Raw genomic sequence first — 18,556 nt, 5'->3', positions numbered from 1 at the left:
TTCTTTACCCTGCAAAATGTAAGACGTTGTAACTGAAGTTTACCTAATTATCAAGCTTTCATGTAAGTTAATGGGTTACCCCACCCTGGATTTAATTCATTGTAGTTGACTGCAATTGATGGGAAAATAACAAATGTCAAAGCTACAGATAATAAAACTACAAAGGCCAACGTAGTGAAATACGACTTTTAACCGGGATATGGCGGACAAGGGACGTAACTTGCGCGAAGTGTTGATACGTATATACATGTAGGGTTCTTCCACTCTTCATAACAAAGCTACCTGTACAGTATCAAATTAATGGAGAGAGAAAATGTGGCCTGCATAGTGTCTACAAACTTTTTCTGGTGTCTATCAGTGACCTTAGCTTTCACCTTTGACCCCCAAAATAGTTCTTCCTCCCTTGATAACAAAGCTACCTGAGAAGTATCAAACCATTGGAGCAAAATAATGTGTCCCTCAAGAGTGTTGTCTACACGGGGGGAGGGTGTCATGGGTGGGGGGTGGGGGTGGGGGTGTGTCATGCTGGGGGGGGGGGGGTCATGCTTTGAACAAAATACATGTATAATGAGTCTTCCATACAATTTTTGAATTTTCTAGTTCAGTGCAGATTTTTTAAAGAAAATTTTTAAATACAAAAACCCAATTTCCACTTTATTCTAATTATTTCCTCTTGGAAGGGGACATGATCCATTATTTGAACATACATACTTAAATTCTCTGTACCATAGGACATTTTGTGGCAAGTTTAGTTTAACTTGGCTTGGAGGTTTTTGAGAACAAGTCAATAATGTGAAAAGTTTACAGACAAACAGACATTTGAGCAGAAACCTAATGTGAGCTATTAGCTCAGGTAAGCTATAAAAAAAATTTCATAATATGCTGTACTATTGAGTGTAGGCAAGATAATTATGATATACTGAAAATAGAATCAAAGTGTGAATTTGGAAAACATATTTCTCTGGCTGTAAAAACTTATATTACAACAGACCATTGAATTCAACATCTTCAGAGACTGCAAACTTCTGTTATAGGGTCCTTACATCTAATTACAGTATTTCATACGATTTCTCTTTTGTTGAAGTCATATTTGCAAGTATCACAAATAAAGAAATATGTCTTGTTTCTACATATCCTAATGTAGATTCATTAATCAAACACTTAAAAAATTTTATAAATCATTTGCTGTCAGTCATGAAAAGTTTATTGAAATCCATGCATAACATTTTTTTGGAATCCTTTTAGCAACAAGTTAACAAACAGACACATGTACAAATAAACAAAACAAATGAGTTTAAACCTTTAAACCTTTGGCTTAGTAAATGTAATCATTATATAGCCAATATTATGTTAGAAATATAATGTTCCTGAATTCTTGAAAATTTTAGTGTGCAATATCTAGGTCATTATTAAATACTAACTTTTCAATAAATAATAGGAACCACCCATCATTTTGTTTAGTGTACAGGTTAACTTAACATTATTGCACTCTAGATGTATGCAGAGGTGACAAACTAGTTGTTGTGGTAACCGGTTTGAATAATTTATCCATTATAAAGCATCAATTACTTATCCTTATATATATTCAAGGACCAGAATAAGTTATTCATAATTTGAAACATTTAACTTCATTGATCAATGCAAATGAGTGAACATCAAATTCACATATGGGCAACTCAAATATTGCATGCATTCCTATCACTATCAGTGCCAATATATATTAATGCTTCCTTTTCTAAATTATCAACATGAAACAACTAAACGATATGTTTTAGCTATACTAATACAGGAATTATTGAATTAATATTGGTGAATATTGGCACTCATCAGATGTAAATATTTTGCTTGCAAGCTAGAAAACCTTTAGACGCAACCTGCATCATTATTCACCAGTACAAGTTCAATAATCCTATAACACTGGGTTTAACGATTGACATTGCTTTACGTACATGTACTCGTACATAAGTATTTAACTGACATGTGTAGCATGGAAGTGATATTTACAAACAAGCAATATACATATTCCTGAATGCGTCTACACAACAATGTGCTGATAGCATTTAGTGCATCACGAGTTTTGCGAATGAATTTTAACATGAAGAATGTCATTTTTAAAGAAGAATCTACAATACGTAAAAAATGATGATCAATAACGATAATTAAAAGTACAGTTTAAACTCATATTGCACCATGGTTCATGAATATGACAATGATATTTATAAATAAATAAAAATTCGTATTTAACTCATTTGTTGATAAGTTCAACATCAGAAAGTACAAACACCACAGTATTCAAAACTCAGCTGGCTTCCTTCTCAACTCTGTTAGATCTGTAATCCTGCACGATTTCTCTAATAAGTCTATCCTGCTCTTCAAATATTTGTGCTAATGTTTTCCTACCATTTTTTATATTATGGAGCTGTTGCTCACATTCACCACTAATTCCAAATCGGTGACAGTTTTCGAGCCAGAGTTTGAACTGAATGCACTCATCTCCTTGAATTCCTTGGGGAGACGCTATATTTACCAAACTATGCAAGATGTCGAGGCCTTGAACTCCTTGAATGCAGCTAGCAGATGAATCAAACGGTCCACAGTACTCAAAATCACCTTGCACACCCTGGAGTGGGGTTTGTTTGTCAACATCTGGTTTATCATGATTTTTAATGAGTGAATAATTTCTAGCAATATCCCGTATCATCTGATCTTGCTCGTGGAATATTTCGGATAAGGTTTTGCGTCCAGACACTATGTGGTTGGCTTGATCTTCACATCCAGGCAATCCGTACCTCTGACAACTCTCCATCCATAACTTGAAGTTCACACAATCGTCCCCCTGAATCCCCTGTGGGGCAAGTTCATTAGCAGATTCACTGTCGGAAGTTGACGATAAGGCGGCTTGGTTTTGATGAACCATAGACACGGTAAAATTTCTCACGTTCTGTAAAACACTGTTACTGTGTCCGACAGAATTTGACCTACTGTCCAATATCTGGGTCACCGGTTTCGGACATTCATGACCAAATGTGGTGGACACACAAGAAAATGTTCGTGCCGATTCCGTACATCTTGTACTTTGAATAAAGTAATCGTACACTCCCCTCGATACAAATTTCTTACTTCCTACCCTCCACATGTTGTCTGCCAAAATGACAGTAGAAATCTAGTCGATCACGTTCACCGGTCTGACCTCATCATGCTGTTTACAAATTTTTCCATGCAATCTAAGTCAGTAAGACGCTTGGCAGATTACAAGTTCATGAGTACAAAATAAATAGATAGATGTAGATCTAGTGCAGAAAAGGCTAAATAAGGGGTCACTTTTAAATCATTTTATGAACTTTGATTATAACATGCTACTATCTTTAAGTGTACCAGCTAAATACACACGTATACTATTTCATTGAGTGTAGATATAGGCCTAAACATCAGTATCCTCTGCACAAAACGCACACCTGACGCTTGACATGTGTGCATTCGTTGGCTACGTGATGTTTTAAAATTTAGAACTTCTAAATCTTGAACATTTTCCCCTCGTGTCCATATCGTGATGTATAGAACTAAGACACCCCTTCCCATGTACTTATTTAGTTTAAGTATAAATTATGAATATAGACTATAAATCATACTATGTTTTAAGCCTTATATTTATTGGGGGTTTGGGACCGGTGCATTCTTAATCTATATTACCATTTAAAGGAAAAAAACCCTATGTCCTATCTTCTAAAAATACAAAACAAGTTGCTGTCCTATAGACCTATACGATGTGTAATGAAAGTTGTGTATCCTATCTAATAAATACATACTTATGTATGTATGATTAAACAACTTTACTTCATTATCATTGTTACTGATCACATACAGTAATTTGTCTAGTGAAGTTTTACAAATCTCATTATTTTCAACTCTTTTCTTTCTTTCTTTTTTTTTAAATTGTTGTTTAAAGTGTTGCATTTTGCATATTTTTAAGTTACTGTTTTCACTTCTCAGTATTTTCTATCAAATATTTAATCATTAAAGATGTGTTAATTAGACTTTAGTTAAATTCTGGCCTGTATCCTACCTTCAAGTTACATATATGACCAACATGATCGATACAGGCATTTAAATTTTCATTTTCTATGATTGAAATCCAAACGCAATGCAAAACTTACATGTAATTTTTGCAATTTTATTCACAGGTGAATACATGTACTTATTTTGTGATGTTTAATTACATGTTTTCATATCAAAGAAGGTGTTGCAAAGTCTCATGTTAATTTCCCTAAAGGTGTTGCGTGAGATATCGATAAAATAAAGATAATCAAATATGTGATAAAATCAATTGGAACTTATTTCTTGATTCAAACATTTTTGAAAATAAGTTTAAAAGACGTGTATTTACAAGAATTGGCCAAAATAAGTTGAGTTTAAATCAAGCAATAAAAAAAGCGATTTATACGATTTTTAGCGTTAAAATAGAGAGATATCCCCGAATTTCAGAAAAACTGCCTTCTTGAAACAAATTGAATTTAGCATGAACATGTTCTTCGAGTTTTCCACTAAAAAAACTGTCACTTTGAAATTTTGTTTCACGGGGGCATTTTTGTTGTTGTAAATTTCAAAAAATCGAAACGATTTTACTGATAATATTTTCAACTTCACCTGTACGAAGGTTTTTTTTTTTCAATATTACGTTTTCCATCTATATATATTTTTTTAATTGAAACACATTTACAATGTGCCGAGTTTGAAATGAAATTCCAACCACTGTTAGTTTGTGAATGGGAGTCGCAACAAACACGCCGAACACAGCACAGCATGTGATACCTGTGTTTTAAAAGTCAAAGCTGTTGACGAGAATTCTTAGGTTTTAAAGCTTTGAAAGAAAAATGTCAAACAGCGTTAATAACTGTTAAACAGTTTGAATGGATAAGACAATATGTATTCCAGTAGAAAATTGCTATGGTAATCAATGTTTTCAGGTGCATGTACTTGGAATTTTGTTGAACTTTATTAATGCGTACTTCCCATATTTTGTTTTGTGGTTATAGTTATGTACAGATGATTGTAGAAAATAGTGCATGGGAGATAAAAGCTTTTAAACTGTAGTACTGTTATAGAGTATTAAATATTTGATACACTCGTAACCCTATATATTGTGTCTAATACTCAGAAAAATTAAAACAATTCAATTTTCACGAATTCAGAAATTTTGTTTAGACTAGATATGTACGAAAACATAAAATATTTTAGGCTTGTCCTTATTACTGGGGAATCCCAGAGGTATGAAAATGGCAAATACGTAATAAGAGTTTAAATATGAATGAAGGTAAGTTCTACGTCACTGGTGTTTAAATACTAGGCACAAAGCTCCGATAAGGGAATGATACTGCTTCCGTGCAACACCCTCTTTTTCTAAGGTCCAATATTTTATTGCACATTGTATTATGTAGTATATTCAACTTGGACATGAAATATTTTGCATGCATGCAATTCAATAATATTGTTTGTAAGATAGATAAGTTTTAAAATTTGAATTAAAGGTTTGAAATACCTTTTTATTGATACATTTGCAAAATAAAAAAAACAATAGTGCTGTAATATCCTATCTGTTGAAAATTTTTAAAAAAAGTTGGAGTCCTACCAGTATCGTATAAGCCAAAAAAAAAAAAAAAAATGTGTGTCCTATTGAGTTTTCCACTGGTCCCAACTCCCCAATAATTATTGATCGGTCCCTTATATTACTAGGCGTAGTTAAAGTACGAATATTGCAATTTGGCCTAACATATTTCATTTTGTTTGCTTTTGATGGGAGGAGAATTGAACAGTGGGAGAATTTTGGGGAGGAGAGGGGGAAGGGGAGAGAGGAAGGACGGAGTTAAATATTTTTAAACAGAGTGGGAGGAGTCAATCAAAGGAATAAATTTAAGTTTGGGGCATAGAAGATAGATCTATATATCATGCGATATATCCTGGTTTGGGTCAGTTTAGGCTTTATAATCATCCGCAAAGCTTGGTGGGAACCCCTGGAGCAAAGGAAGATAAGATAGTAAATAAAAGGTCTTAATCTCAGACTGAATTTTAAATTCACAGTGTACTATACCCCCCCCCCCTCCTTTTTTTTAATGTTTAAATTATCGCATATGAAACTTCGATTTTCACATATACACGAAACTTTTCATACATTGGAATACACCTTTAACCGCCTTAATGAGAGAGAAAGAAGGAGTGAGAAAGAAGAGAGAAAGAAGGAGTTAGAAAGATATGCATGTAGTCAGTACCATGCTAATTTCCCGCGAGACCAATACCTAACCACTTTCATCATTATAAAGTGTAGGACCTTTAACATACAGTATTTATATCAATCAAACCTAGGCTGCATAATTCATTAAAATATTGTAGAAATTCACAAAACAACAATATAATAACAATCAGAACGAAGGTGTTTAATTATTGAACTCATTTAAAACAAAAGCAGAAATACTCATACAGGTCTAATAGTTACCACCGGCTGTTGTATAGTTCAGAACCTGAAGGTTTATTGCTATAGTATTTATTACGTAAATATATGTACAACTTATTGTAGATCTTCGAAGTTTATCTTAAGTAAATATATGTACAACTTATTGTAGATCTTCGAAGTTTATTTTAAGAAAAATAGTGACGTAAGTAATCACAATCAAATACTTCAATTATATCGTAGAATAATTCCAAGCTTTCTGATTGGCCGAGATCCAACATACTAAACAAAATAATAGAAGGTTGTATTCATTTTCACGTGCCTTAGAGGAGAATTCCAACATCAGACTAAACTTAAATCTGGAATGTTCATTGCAATTGATACAATATGTTATGATTCTTTCGGGGGGGGGGGGGGGGGGGGGGGGGGGGGGGGGGGGGGGGGGGCATGACCTTAATTTCCCATATTTGACTCTGATATGTTTAACATAACATTGCTTTGGCATTACCCCTTCTTTCTTGACAACCCTGCTTCTGTAAAGAGGGAGGGATTGAGTGAGAGAAAGAAAGAGGGAATGAGTGAGAGAACGAAAGAGGAAACCCGGACGGTTTTAGTTTATATCTGTACAGTTTTCACACATGTGCCGCTTGTGGAGTCCATCAATTTTATCTTTTCAGCATAAGGACCATTCTGTGACTAGAGCACGAATTTTGATTTATATCGCAGGTAAAATACATTTAAGAGATCTACATTTCAAGTGTATGTTATTTCCATCAACAACAATTTAAAAGTACAATCTAGGATAGAAAAATAAAAATAAAGTAGTGGATCTAGAATATTACTAAATTTTAGAAAGGAAGCTTTAGTTTTGTTCATAAGTTTGTTTTTTGTTGGGGTTTTTTTTATACCCCCTCCCCCCCCCCCCCTTTTTTTTTGGTCTGCATTTTAAATCTAATTTTTCAAAAATGCACTTAATCAGTTTTGAATAACACTTGCATACGAAGTAATAAGATATGATTTTGTGATTTAAAATAGAACAAAGAGATCAATGCTTCAGCCAAAACGTGTTATTTTCACATGAATTTATTACTAATTCCCATTCTCCCCTGCAGACACTAATACGCCAAATAATTTTAATCCATTACATGATCTCAATGTAACATTACCTGCACAAACGTGGGTTTCATTTATTAGAATTATGTTGTTGGTTGTTTTTTGTTTTTTGTTTGTTTGGTTTTTTTTTTTGGTTGTTTTTTGTTGTTGTTGTTTTTTGTTGGTTTTTTTTTTTGGTACAAAATTCATTGATGTTTTGTCAAAGACATGTAGTATTAAAAGTATATGTTTTGGGGGACTTTTACATAATTACAAAATCTACTTTCGAATACGCATAACGGGCTATATCAAGTAAGGTCATCTCTTAAATTGTCCGATTTCCATCATATATTCATAACAATATTGTAAAGTACAGTTCCTTGCGTGTGCTGGGTTTATTTGTCCAGTTCAAACATCATTAGTATGAAAATAACTATACACCACTTTAAATATTTATTCGGTATATACATACAAATATTTGCACATATCAAGGATAACTCATGAAAGCTCAAAGGCATATTTCCAATTGGGTCCTTTATTAATGCACGGATAATGGAGCTAGGGGGTCATTATGTGGGAGAAATCCGGAGGAAACCCACATGCACATGCGGGTGAACACCATACCTTTTCACATACTACCACTGCCGATCACGGGGATCGAACTCGGGTCGCAGCAGTGAGAAGCGATAGTGCTACCCTCTGTTATTTCCGGCGATAATTTGAATTTTTCTGATTCAGTCACTAGCGAAAATAGTGATGATAGAATAGAAATAATGAGTGATTAAGGAGTAAATGTCTAGTTTGTATTATGGAGACATAAAGATAATAAAGGAATAGGCGTGGTTTGTGTAATCAGCGAAAGAAAAAAAAAATCAATATACATGTGAAACAAACAAGCTCAATATGCCTTTTATAGATCTACATTTTGTTAGTAAATTTGCTTCTTGTGACTTTTATGTCAACTTGAAAGATCCCTCATAGTAGTTTTATCAAGAAATAAAGCAAGTGTTTATTGCTGTACATGTACAAAACATGGTGAATGTAATTCTTAGTTGTTGTTGTTGTTTATTATTCTTCTTTACATTTACACAATGTATATGGTTTTCCTTATGCATCATTACTCAAACCGAGTTAGTGTTCCAGTGAACAGAAGCGAGTTAGTGTTCCAGTGAACAGAAGCGAGTTAGTGTTCCAGTGAACAGAAGCGAGTTAGTGTTCCAGTGAACAGAAGCGAGTTAGTGTTCCAGTGAAGAGAACCGAGTTAGTGTTCCAGTGAAGAGAAGCGAGTTAGTGTTCCAGTGAACAGAAGCGAGTTAGTGTTCCAGTGAACAGAAGCGAGTTAGTGTTCCAGTGAACAGAAGCGAGTTAGTGTTCCAGTGAAGAGAACCGAGTTAGTGTTCCAGTGAACAGAAGCGAGTTAGTGTTCCAGTGAAGAGAACCGAGTTAGTGTTCCAGTGAACAGAAGCGAGTTAGTGTTCCAGTGAAGAGAACCGAGTTAGTGTTCCAGTGAACAGAAGCGAGTTAGTGTTCCAGTGAAGAGAACCGAGTTAGTGTTCCAGTGAACAGAAGCGAGTTAGTGTTCCAGTGAACAGAAGCGAGTTAGTGTTCCAGTGAACAGAAGCGAGTTAGTGTTCCAGTGAAGAGAACCGAGTTAGTGTTCCAGTGAAGAGAACCGAGTTAGTGTTCCAGTGAACAGAAGCGAGTTAGTGTTCCAGTGAAGAGAACCGAGTTAGTGTTCCAGTGAACAGAAGCGAGTTAGTGTTCCAGTGAAGAGAACCGAGTTAGTGTTCCAGTGAACAGAAGCGAGTTAGTGTTCCAGTGAAGAGAACCGAGTTAGTGTTCCAGTGAACAGAAGCGAGTTAGTGTTCCAGTGAACAGAAGCGAGTTAGTGTTCCAGTGAACAGAACCGAGTTAGTGTTCCAGTGAACAGAAGCGAGTTAGTGTTCCAGTGAACAGAAGCGAGTTAGTGTTCCAGTGAAGAGAACCGAGTTAGTGTTCCAGTGAACAGAAGCGAGTTAGTGTTCCAGTGAACAGAAGCGAGTTAGTGTTCCAGTGAACAGAAGCGAGTTAGTGTTCCAGTGAACAGAAGCGAGTTAGTGTTCCAGTGAACAGAAGCGAGTTAGTGTTCCAGTGAACAGAAGCGAGTTAGTGTTCCAGTGAACAGAAGCGAGTTAGTGTTCCAGTGAAGAGAACCGAGTTAGTGTTCCAGTGAAGAGAACCGAGTTAGTGTTCCAGTGAACAGAAGCGAGTTAGTGTTCCAGTGAACAGAAGCGAGTTAGTGTTCCAGTGAACAGAAGCGAGTTAGTGTTCCAGTGAACAGAACCGAGATAGTGTTCCAGTGAACAGAAGCGAGTTAGTGTTCCAGTGAACAGAACCGAGTTAGTGTTCCAGTGAACAGAAGCGATTGAATTATCCATACACTTCAGCGACATCATCTGAGTTTTTAAGATTGAATCTATGCACTTTGATATACGATACATAGAAGTACAACCTGTCATTATGCCGAACGCTGTCTGACGTATGTTCGGTCAACAGGGCAAACATATTCCGCCTAGGCAAATGATTCTACTTCTGGTGTTTATGCCTCTCAACTGTTCAATACGAGGGCATATTCTGCGTATGACCAATTTGTTAATCTGGGTGATCTACTGACAAATGAACCAATCAATGTTACAGGGGTTTCAATAGTCTCTTTTCAAGCGAGCATTTCAAAAATTATATGGTCGTTATAATGACCATATTTGCAAATACAATCTGTCGTTAGGTCGAATGCTGTCTGATGTGTTTCTTACTAATTGTTAAGCCGTTCTTCACATATTGATTTTGGCTATGGATTACTCCGTTTTCCGATTTAGATAAGGCGCCGACGGCTGGTGTGACCGGTCCACAGGGAATACTTACTCCTCCCAGGCACCTGATCTGACCTTTGGTGTGTTCAAGGGTGCGTACTTGCCCTACTATTAGATTCGTATTCTATATAGGATACTAAATACTATCTACTAAAAAGACAAATTCAAGAAATAATTCAGAGACGTAATCCGACTAGCTGCAAAACGACGAGGAAGCAGTGCAAACGACACAGTCGCAAGTTACGGACGTCGATGAAAGCACCATAGGTTAAGTACTGTTTGGTCAAGAGACAGAAAACTTCTATCCCCAATGTGTTTCCTGTCAATTTGATAGTTTTGTTACGTAAATATCTGGATACCTTGGAACCTAAAAATTTATTTCTTTGAAAATGAATTGATGGAATTATAAAATTAGTGGAGTTTTAAAGTACTAAAAAAAAGCTTAAATAATTATGATAAAGGTGTTTAATGAGTTTGTAAATGCATGCTTTCTATTGATCAACATCTTCAATAAGTTTATAGCGTTCTAATAGTGAATTAACGTTATTGAGTTACAACAGGGACGTACATTTTATAGTATACATGTATATGTAGGTTCCTGTTTCACTGAACACGAAGTTACCAGGAATGAATAACTTCAGTTCCATCTCCCAGAATTCCCTGAACGCGCAAGCGCAATTGAAGTTCTTCGAATTATGATTATAGTCAGCCCGCGGGCAGAATAAAATGTTTTCAATGAACGCAAGACTAGCTATATAGAGTGTTTTGATCATTGATAATGTATCTATTTCTTCACTCAATTTCGCTCTTTCTTTGTTAATAAGTTTTACTGTTTTCATTTCCTTCAATTCTTGTGACTAGAAAGTATGGGGTATGATTAAGCGCACGTTGATGACGACACAAATGCTGAAGACCCCCTCTTTTATAATTTTATATACATGTATCACAATCAGCGTCCATATTGATAGCACTCAAGAGGGCAATGATACGATGTAGTAATGAACTTTGTTTGTTAAATTAAATTTGTATGTACGAGTGCTTATCGAAATACGGACGGAAATTTTTTAAGTGTCTCTCTTTATCGATTAAGATTTTGAGAACATTCTCATACACGAGTGAAGTTGTTGATTCCGTTCTCATTTCGAATTTCAGTTGTAAAACGAGATGTTTCCGTACAGTTATTGATATTCAGTTCACACGTACACAGTTGAATATTCTAACGCACAGTTCAGGATAGCCGTGGTGTTTATAAATAAGCTCTAGTAAACCATAAGAATATGGATCTTTTGTGTATTTCTAAACAAAAGAATTAGGATATGCATATCTGTGTGTTTTTCACAACAGGAGAGAAGGTAAGATGAAAAAATATAGACTTTTTATTTACAGAATGCTGAAAGTACAAACTTCCAGCTATTTAAAAGATATTTGCCGCGTTGTACTGTAACAATACCACTCTTGTGAATTTACATGTATAGAAGTGGATGCTTTCTTTTCTCTTTCTCAGAATGTCTTCAAAGTCTTTCGTTAAGAAAAAATCATGATGATTGCTTCAGCCAAGTCCCATAAATGGGTATTCGTGTTCTTTCTCCTGTACATAACAATGCATTGGTTCAATGGAAAGATCCGAGTCAGAAAAGAATTTTCTATTAAAAAGCATTTGCGGCACCAGAACTCACGTGACTTGGTGTCGGCAGATTTTGTGCCTGTCGTTGTGGGCACCAATGACGTTCTTGCCTTGTCTGCCTTTGAATCTGGCAGCAACATTGATGTAGTGTCCCTCCTGGATTTGTCTGCTCCTGTTCGGACCTTGATGTGTGTATTTTGGTTGGATGGGGTGCCGGATTTGACCACGCAGATCACGGCCTCACTACGCCTTTGTCCAGAGAGTCACGGACGACGGTAATGTAGCACCGTTATAATTTTAAAAGTAACAATACACAATCAATCTACATTACATCCAAAGTTCGTCCCGAAATTCCATGTACTTTCCAAGATATCCAGAAATCATTTAAGAAAAATGCCTATTACCTTTTACTCGAAATTTACCCAGGCCCTGTACCACTGAACAGAATGTTCTGTAAATCGCAACAAGTAATTACATAGAATGTGCAACATAAGATATCAGTAAGATATCAGATAACATAAGATATCAGTTTTGAAATGATGTTCAAAGTTAGTAATAGCTCTTATTAACTGAAAATTTTAAAACTGTCTGCGCTTTCACTTTTCAAAGCCATTTTGACCGGTATACTTATCCAAATGGACTTCATTATCATATAACGTTAAACACCTGTGTTGATGTAGTTTGGATGAAAATAAATATAAGATCTGAGTATCTTTATAAAGGCCTGCTATTAACATAATTCATGATACTATAAAAATTAATTTTACAATATATTAGGATGAAATATGAAATTGACCATTGTATATTTTCAAAAATCTTTAATTTTAAAAAATTCAGTACAATCTGGGCTGTATGGAAAAATATTTTTGATTAATGCCTTTCCACTCTTTACTTGGTACTGTCAACCTTGATATGTTATTATAACTAAACTATATGTGTGAATGTATGTATGAATGTTATTATCAAATACTAAAATTTGCAAATAAAAAAATAAATGGAATAAAAATAAATTTTGATATCATTTAGTTTTGCAGGTACTTTGATGTAAAATTGTGTTAACAAATAAATGACAATTTCCAATATCAGTCACTCTAATGGTTTTGTTCAGATATCAGATGACAGCAAAAACGAGTTTTGATGAGCAGAGAGTTGGATAATAAAAGCTTGTAAACATAAAATTTTAATTGCTATTTATCAAAATTGATATCTAAGTCTATAACTCGTTTTGAGTCCTTTCATCCTTTTTGTATGAATAATTACAAAGTGAAAGTGCTGTCAGTTTTACACTTGTCAGTCACTTGGAGCCATTATGGACTTTTGTAAATGAATTGGGGTAAGAAATTGAACTTTAAAATACAATTAACAAATATTCCGTTTAGTAGTACAGTGCCAGCGTCCAGGTAACGCATGAAACGTAATAGGCATTTTTCTGCATTGATTAATTGAATATGTATGAACATATTAGAATACAGAATATAATTTGATACCATTTCTTTTAAATCATTTTTTTTTTATCGTCGAACCTGGGTACCCTATATTCAGAGTTCTTTACCTTTACTCTTTAGTAGTATATGTACATTCGAACCAATGCGATATAATTGCCTGTTTTACACTATAAAATGCGAATATGTTTTTGAAACTCAAATGAAAACAAGACATTGTACAATGCGATAAAGCACTGATATAGATTTTATCAATTTTATTACGGATTAAATTTTAGCGGTATAGGGGGCTACATGCAAGTTTACCATATATAGTCGGTAATTTATTTAAAAACCATTCTATTTTCATTTCTATCGGAGTTCCCAAGTCATTGAAATAGGCAAACTATATTTAGATTCATACTTGCGCTGTTTACATTTACAGCGCAATCATGAGGAAATGGCTATCATCACAATTTGTAAAGATATCAGAGACCAAAAAAAAAAAAAATAAATAAATTTTTAAAAAAAATGTGAATATCCTAATTTGATTGTCGACGTCGACCCATTTAGTTTCGGATTTGACAGTATGTCGTGTTGCACAATGTAAAGAACATAAAAAAGAACGACTGGGGATAATTTTATCTTGAATATACAATTAAATAGATTATACTTGGGTATCAGATTAGAGAGTTTAAGTTGCATATCGTTCCAGAGTCAAGATATATAATTCTTGTAAGAACACGATGTCAATACATTTGTGCATTAAACAAAGGTGAAGATATAAGTTATAGATCACATTGCTACTTTGTTACACTGCCTAGACAATCCAGGTTTTCCTCCATTTCTATCAATGTGTGCATATATTTTTATTGCTAAACAATTTCAAAAACAAAATAAAGATAGAATTTGGTTGATAAGCATAGATAGTTGGCATACTGTGTAGTACAGTGTATTTGAGCGCAGAACTCAGTTTAAAAACCAATTTAGAAAAATGTTTGTTTGCAACGAATCGAAACTGAAAAATATATATCTGTAGATCTGTAACTCTAATATTCAAATATTTGACACAAAAGGAAAACTTTTGTTTAAAATGTTCCGGTCCGTCACGATTATCAGTGCGCAAACAATGATCTTTTTTAATATGGAACTGTGGAGATATATTCAGCCCCCTGAGCTTTAACAGTGGCCGGATAGCGTCCATCATGGGCCCCCGTCGTTTACTTCATTTCATCTTTTTGTTTGTGGTCGGATATGTGATTGTGGTAGTTAGGTTTCTTGTTAAAGACACCGACAGACATTATGTATTTCCGGTTTCCTCTGGACACGATCTAACAATGGATAATGTTCCGTGCCGTAGTTTGGACGGAAGAGCGATTCCGCTACACCTGTATAGACAACCTATATTCAATACCATGTTTCCATCTGTTCCTTATATCGTTAAGGCCTCAGCCTTTGGTATCGGTCATCTCGCACAAGTTTGGGTACTTGTCCTAGTAGATTTAGGGTTGTATCTACCGAATTTTGTTTGTATCTTTTACAACGGAAATAAATTGAATTATTCATTATCGGATTACTATGGCAACTTGACAGTCAGTGGTCACTCTAAAGCAAAATTGTACGTGCTTCCGGAGACGTACGCCAAAACCGCAAGGTGAGGTTCACCTTTACACATGTACTCGTTTCATGTCCATACATGTACATGTAGGTATATTTTTGATAATGCGTGTGCTTGCTTGGAAAGGGGGGGGGGGGGCAACAATGTCAAATAATTGATTTCTTTCTTTTTTTCATTTTATTTTGTTAATATTCTCCATTATAACGAGAAAACAATCGTCCTTATTTTCTCTGAGCAACATGTTTCCTGCATTCTCTTAAACATAATACATATTTGCAGTGAATCAAAGAACCGATATTTTATAAATGTGTCGCACCATCACGGATCTTCCAGCTGCCCTGCAGTAGTCTAACTATCCGTATTAATTTCTTTTCAGATTTTCGGCTGCCTTCTATTCCTGTAAAATGCCAAATTCCCGCGTGCCACACGCGGTGTCTCTCGTCACAGACGACTGTAAGAAGCCAACTAAAGCTTTACCAGTCATTTATAACTCGAAAATAGAACGAACCTTCACAGTCTGTGTTTCCCCCCTGCACTCAAAATTCAGCAAGGCTTACCAGCTAGTGGAGATGGTGGAAGTAAGTCTTGCGTTAGGAGCGGATCATTTTTTCTTCTACAACTTTAGTACGGACTGGAATGTGGACGCTTTGTTAAAGCATTATGAATCCAGGGGACTTGTTTCCATTATACAATGGCCGTTACCAATGATGCGAAATGGCTCAGACAGTGGGGGAAGTAGAGAAATTCACTACTATGGCCAATTAGCAATGCTCAATGACTGTTTGAATCGTAACAGGGGAATTAGTAGGTATGTTGTGTTTCAGGATCTCGATGAACTGATAATTCCCAAGTTTCACAGATCCTGGTACCATTTGATAGAATCTCTCCCCAGAAATGTATCTTCTTACATGTTTCGATCATCGTTTTTCAGATTAGACTGGCCATATGTTATTTCAGATTATAATTTAACAGAGATCGCGAAATCCTACAAATCGTACGCTTTTCTTAAATTGTTAAGAGAGGATAAAGTTTATGGCCGAGCTGTCAGGTCAAAGTACATAGTGGATCCATTACAAGTCGAAGTGGTTGGCATACATAACGTCTGGAAATTTAAACGTGGGGGCAGGCCTTATTATGTGCCACCGAATGTCGCTCTAGTTCACCATTATCGTGTTGACAAAAGTGACGCAAAACGCATAAGGGATGACAGTATTTTGAACTTCCGGATCGCCCTCCAGAACATCAAGAAGACTTGGCAGTGGTTACGCGATATTCCTCTGGGACCTAATACTAGTACTTAGCATTTCCAGGTTCACTGGGCACTCATGTTGGGTGCTTAATTCTGTTCATGGGTGTAGTGCATCGTAAAATACATCTGTACAACACACACATTCACACACACATGGTAACATACTAAATATTACATGTACATGAATTTGTACTGTTTTATTGGATTACAATTGTATATACTTTGCTTACTGTAGTTATGGTATTTAACACAACCATCATTTTAATGCATAGTCACCATAATGTATTTATTCTGCAACTACCAGCTTCTTTACATGAAAGTTACATAGGCCAATGTACAGTGTAGCCCCGTGCGCGCTGTCGTACTCTGACGTCATCAGATTTTCCTACTACTTCTACACTGTAATGTCAGGGGATATGTTCTAAGGTAAGCAGCGATTTTTGGTATGCAAAATCTTGTCCGACTTTATGTTGTATTTCAGAATAAATAAAATACGTCGTAATTGTCATGAAATATACGGTGGAATCATGATATTTCTTGGGGGCTCACTTTTCGTATACCAATGATTTCAAACCACTGCGAAATACACAGTTTATAAATGTACATTTTTTCAATGTACGAAAACTACATCCCAACGGAACAGTAAAATCTCCATAATCCACGAAATTTGCCCCCCCCCCCCCACAAATTTAAACAACTACATGTATTAGGTTCGTGTTGGAAACGTGAAGAGAGTTGATAAGCATCATATTCTCATACGTTATCTTACCTTTGTTCAAATATCACGTGTACTTCAAGGCAGAAGTGATGTATTGCGTTTTATGTACATATGTAATTGTGTTTGAGTACAGTGTAAACCAAACAACGTCTGAAATATGTCATAATGGTGCTTTTAAAATCAGAATCCGCTTCTGTGTCAGATGAAATGCATCAACATATAATAAGACACTACTGATTTCGTCACTAAGAGTGCATATGGTCCGTTTAATATTCATTTTCCTATCGGGTACAGTATTTCCACCCTAACTTTCCATGTTATATATACATGTATATATATATACAGGGTGGTTCAGAAACTGTGCTATCATTTCTGCATATGAAAATCATTTCAAAAGTTAAGAATTGGCATATTTCATATCAACTGACAAAACCCCACAGTTACTACCTTTTAATGATTAAATTAAGTGAACTTACGATTCAGTTAATCAATTATGATGTCATATTTGACATATATAAAAACTGCAATTTTGAAAATTTCAATGCATGGAATTGTTTAAGTTTTTACACTATGCTAACGAGCTATTATTCACGGTCACCTATTCTTTAGTGCATGTATATAATCAAGACAACGAGAAAAATATCTCAAAATGAGATGAGAAGAAATCAAACAAGTGGATATATATATATATACAATTGCTCAAAGGTGTTACATATAAGCAAGCATCAGAATATCTGGCATTACATTATTTTATACCCTCTTGAAAAAAGAGGGACATCAGTGGCGTAGCTTCCATTGAGGCAACCGAGGCAGCTGCCTCGGTAAAAAAAAAAAAAAAAAACCCCAACCTTTTACGTTGTTAAAATGTCGATAGCTTCTGGGGGGCTGCGCCCCCACACCCCCTGCCTCGGTAATATTCGAACCCAAGCTACGCCTATGGACATATTGGCTTGAACTTGTCGGTTGGTAGAGCAAATGTTGTCTTCTCAATGTCTTAAAAACCCTTTGCTTGACAGACATTTGTTATGTTGGTTTTCCGTAAAGAATAGACGAAACTCTAGTGATTTTAAGGTCAAACGTTTATCTACTCTGGATATGAAGATGGTGTCCGCCCAATATATTGAGACCCCTTTGCTTCACAGACATCAAACTTAACACATTGGTTCCTTTTAGAACGTAGATGACCCATTGGTTTTTAAGTCACAAGGTCAGTACATATTTATAATGTATTACATAATATTGGTGACTCTCTGAAATATCGTATGGTATCATGATTCATTTTCATTTTTAATCTTACAAGGTCACATGTCAGTTCACTCTGGATATAACAAAATACTGCTTAGAATCTTTCGAACCCTTTGTCAGATGGATATCAAACTTAGTATTATAGTTTCTCCTGTGACAGCCCATTTTTTGTCCACCATCATCACATACATTGTAAGTTTAAAGTCGATCCTTTTTTATATATATATATATTGCCATACGGAGACACATGTGTTTCTATGACGTATCTTGTTAATGAAGACCCCTTGGACGCACGATG

At 35.3% G+C, this 18,556-nt stretch overlaps 2 protein-coding genes across 2 annotated transcripts; one reads left to right on the top strand and one right to left on the bottom strand.

Moving 5' to 3' along the window:
* Positions 1–1,186: 1,186 nt before the first annotated feature.
* LOC125663954 (uncharacterized) lies at positions 1,187–5,654 on the bottom strand. Its single transcript, XM_048896407.2, has one exon. The coding sequence runs from the start codon at positions 3,134–3,136 to the stop codon at positions 2,300–2,302; it is 837 nt and encodes a 278-aa protein (XP_048752364.2). The 5' UTR covers positions 3,137–5,654; the 3' UTR covers positions 1,187–2,299.
* Positions 5,655–11,523: 5,869 nt separating this feature from the next.
* LOC125663953 (uncharacterized) lies at positions 11,524–16,808 on the top strand. The gene is made up of 3 exons (XM_048896406.2): positions 11,524–11,735; positions 11,888–12,282; positions 15,423–16,808. The coding sequence occupies exons 2-3, from the start codon at positions 11,921–11,923 to the stop codon at positions 16,345–16,347; spliced, it is 1,287 nt and encodes a 428-aa protein (XP_048752363.2). The 5' UTR covers positions 11,524–11,735; positions 11,888–11,920; the 3' UTR covers positions 16,348–16,808.
* Positions 16,809–18,556: the final 1,748 nt, after the last annotated feature.

The sequence above is a fragment of the Ostrea edulis genome, chromosome 1, assembly GCF_947568905.1.
Source record: "Ostrea edulis chromosome 1, xbOstEdul1.1, whole genome shotgun sequence".
NCBI classification, from domain to species: Eukaryota; Metazoa; Mollusca; class Bivalvia; order Ostreida; family Ostreidae; genus Ostrea; species Ostrea edulis.
This window is presented reverse-complemented; position numbering and strand designations above follow the sequence as displayed.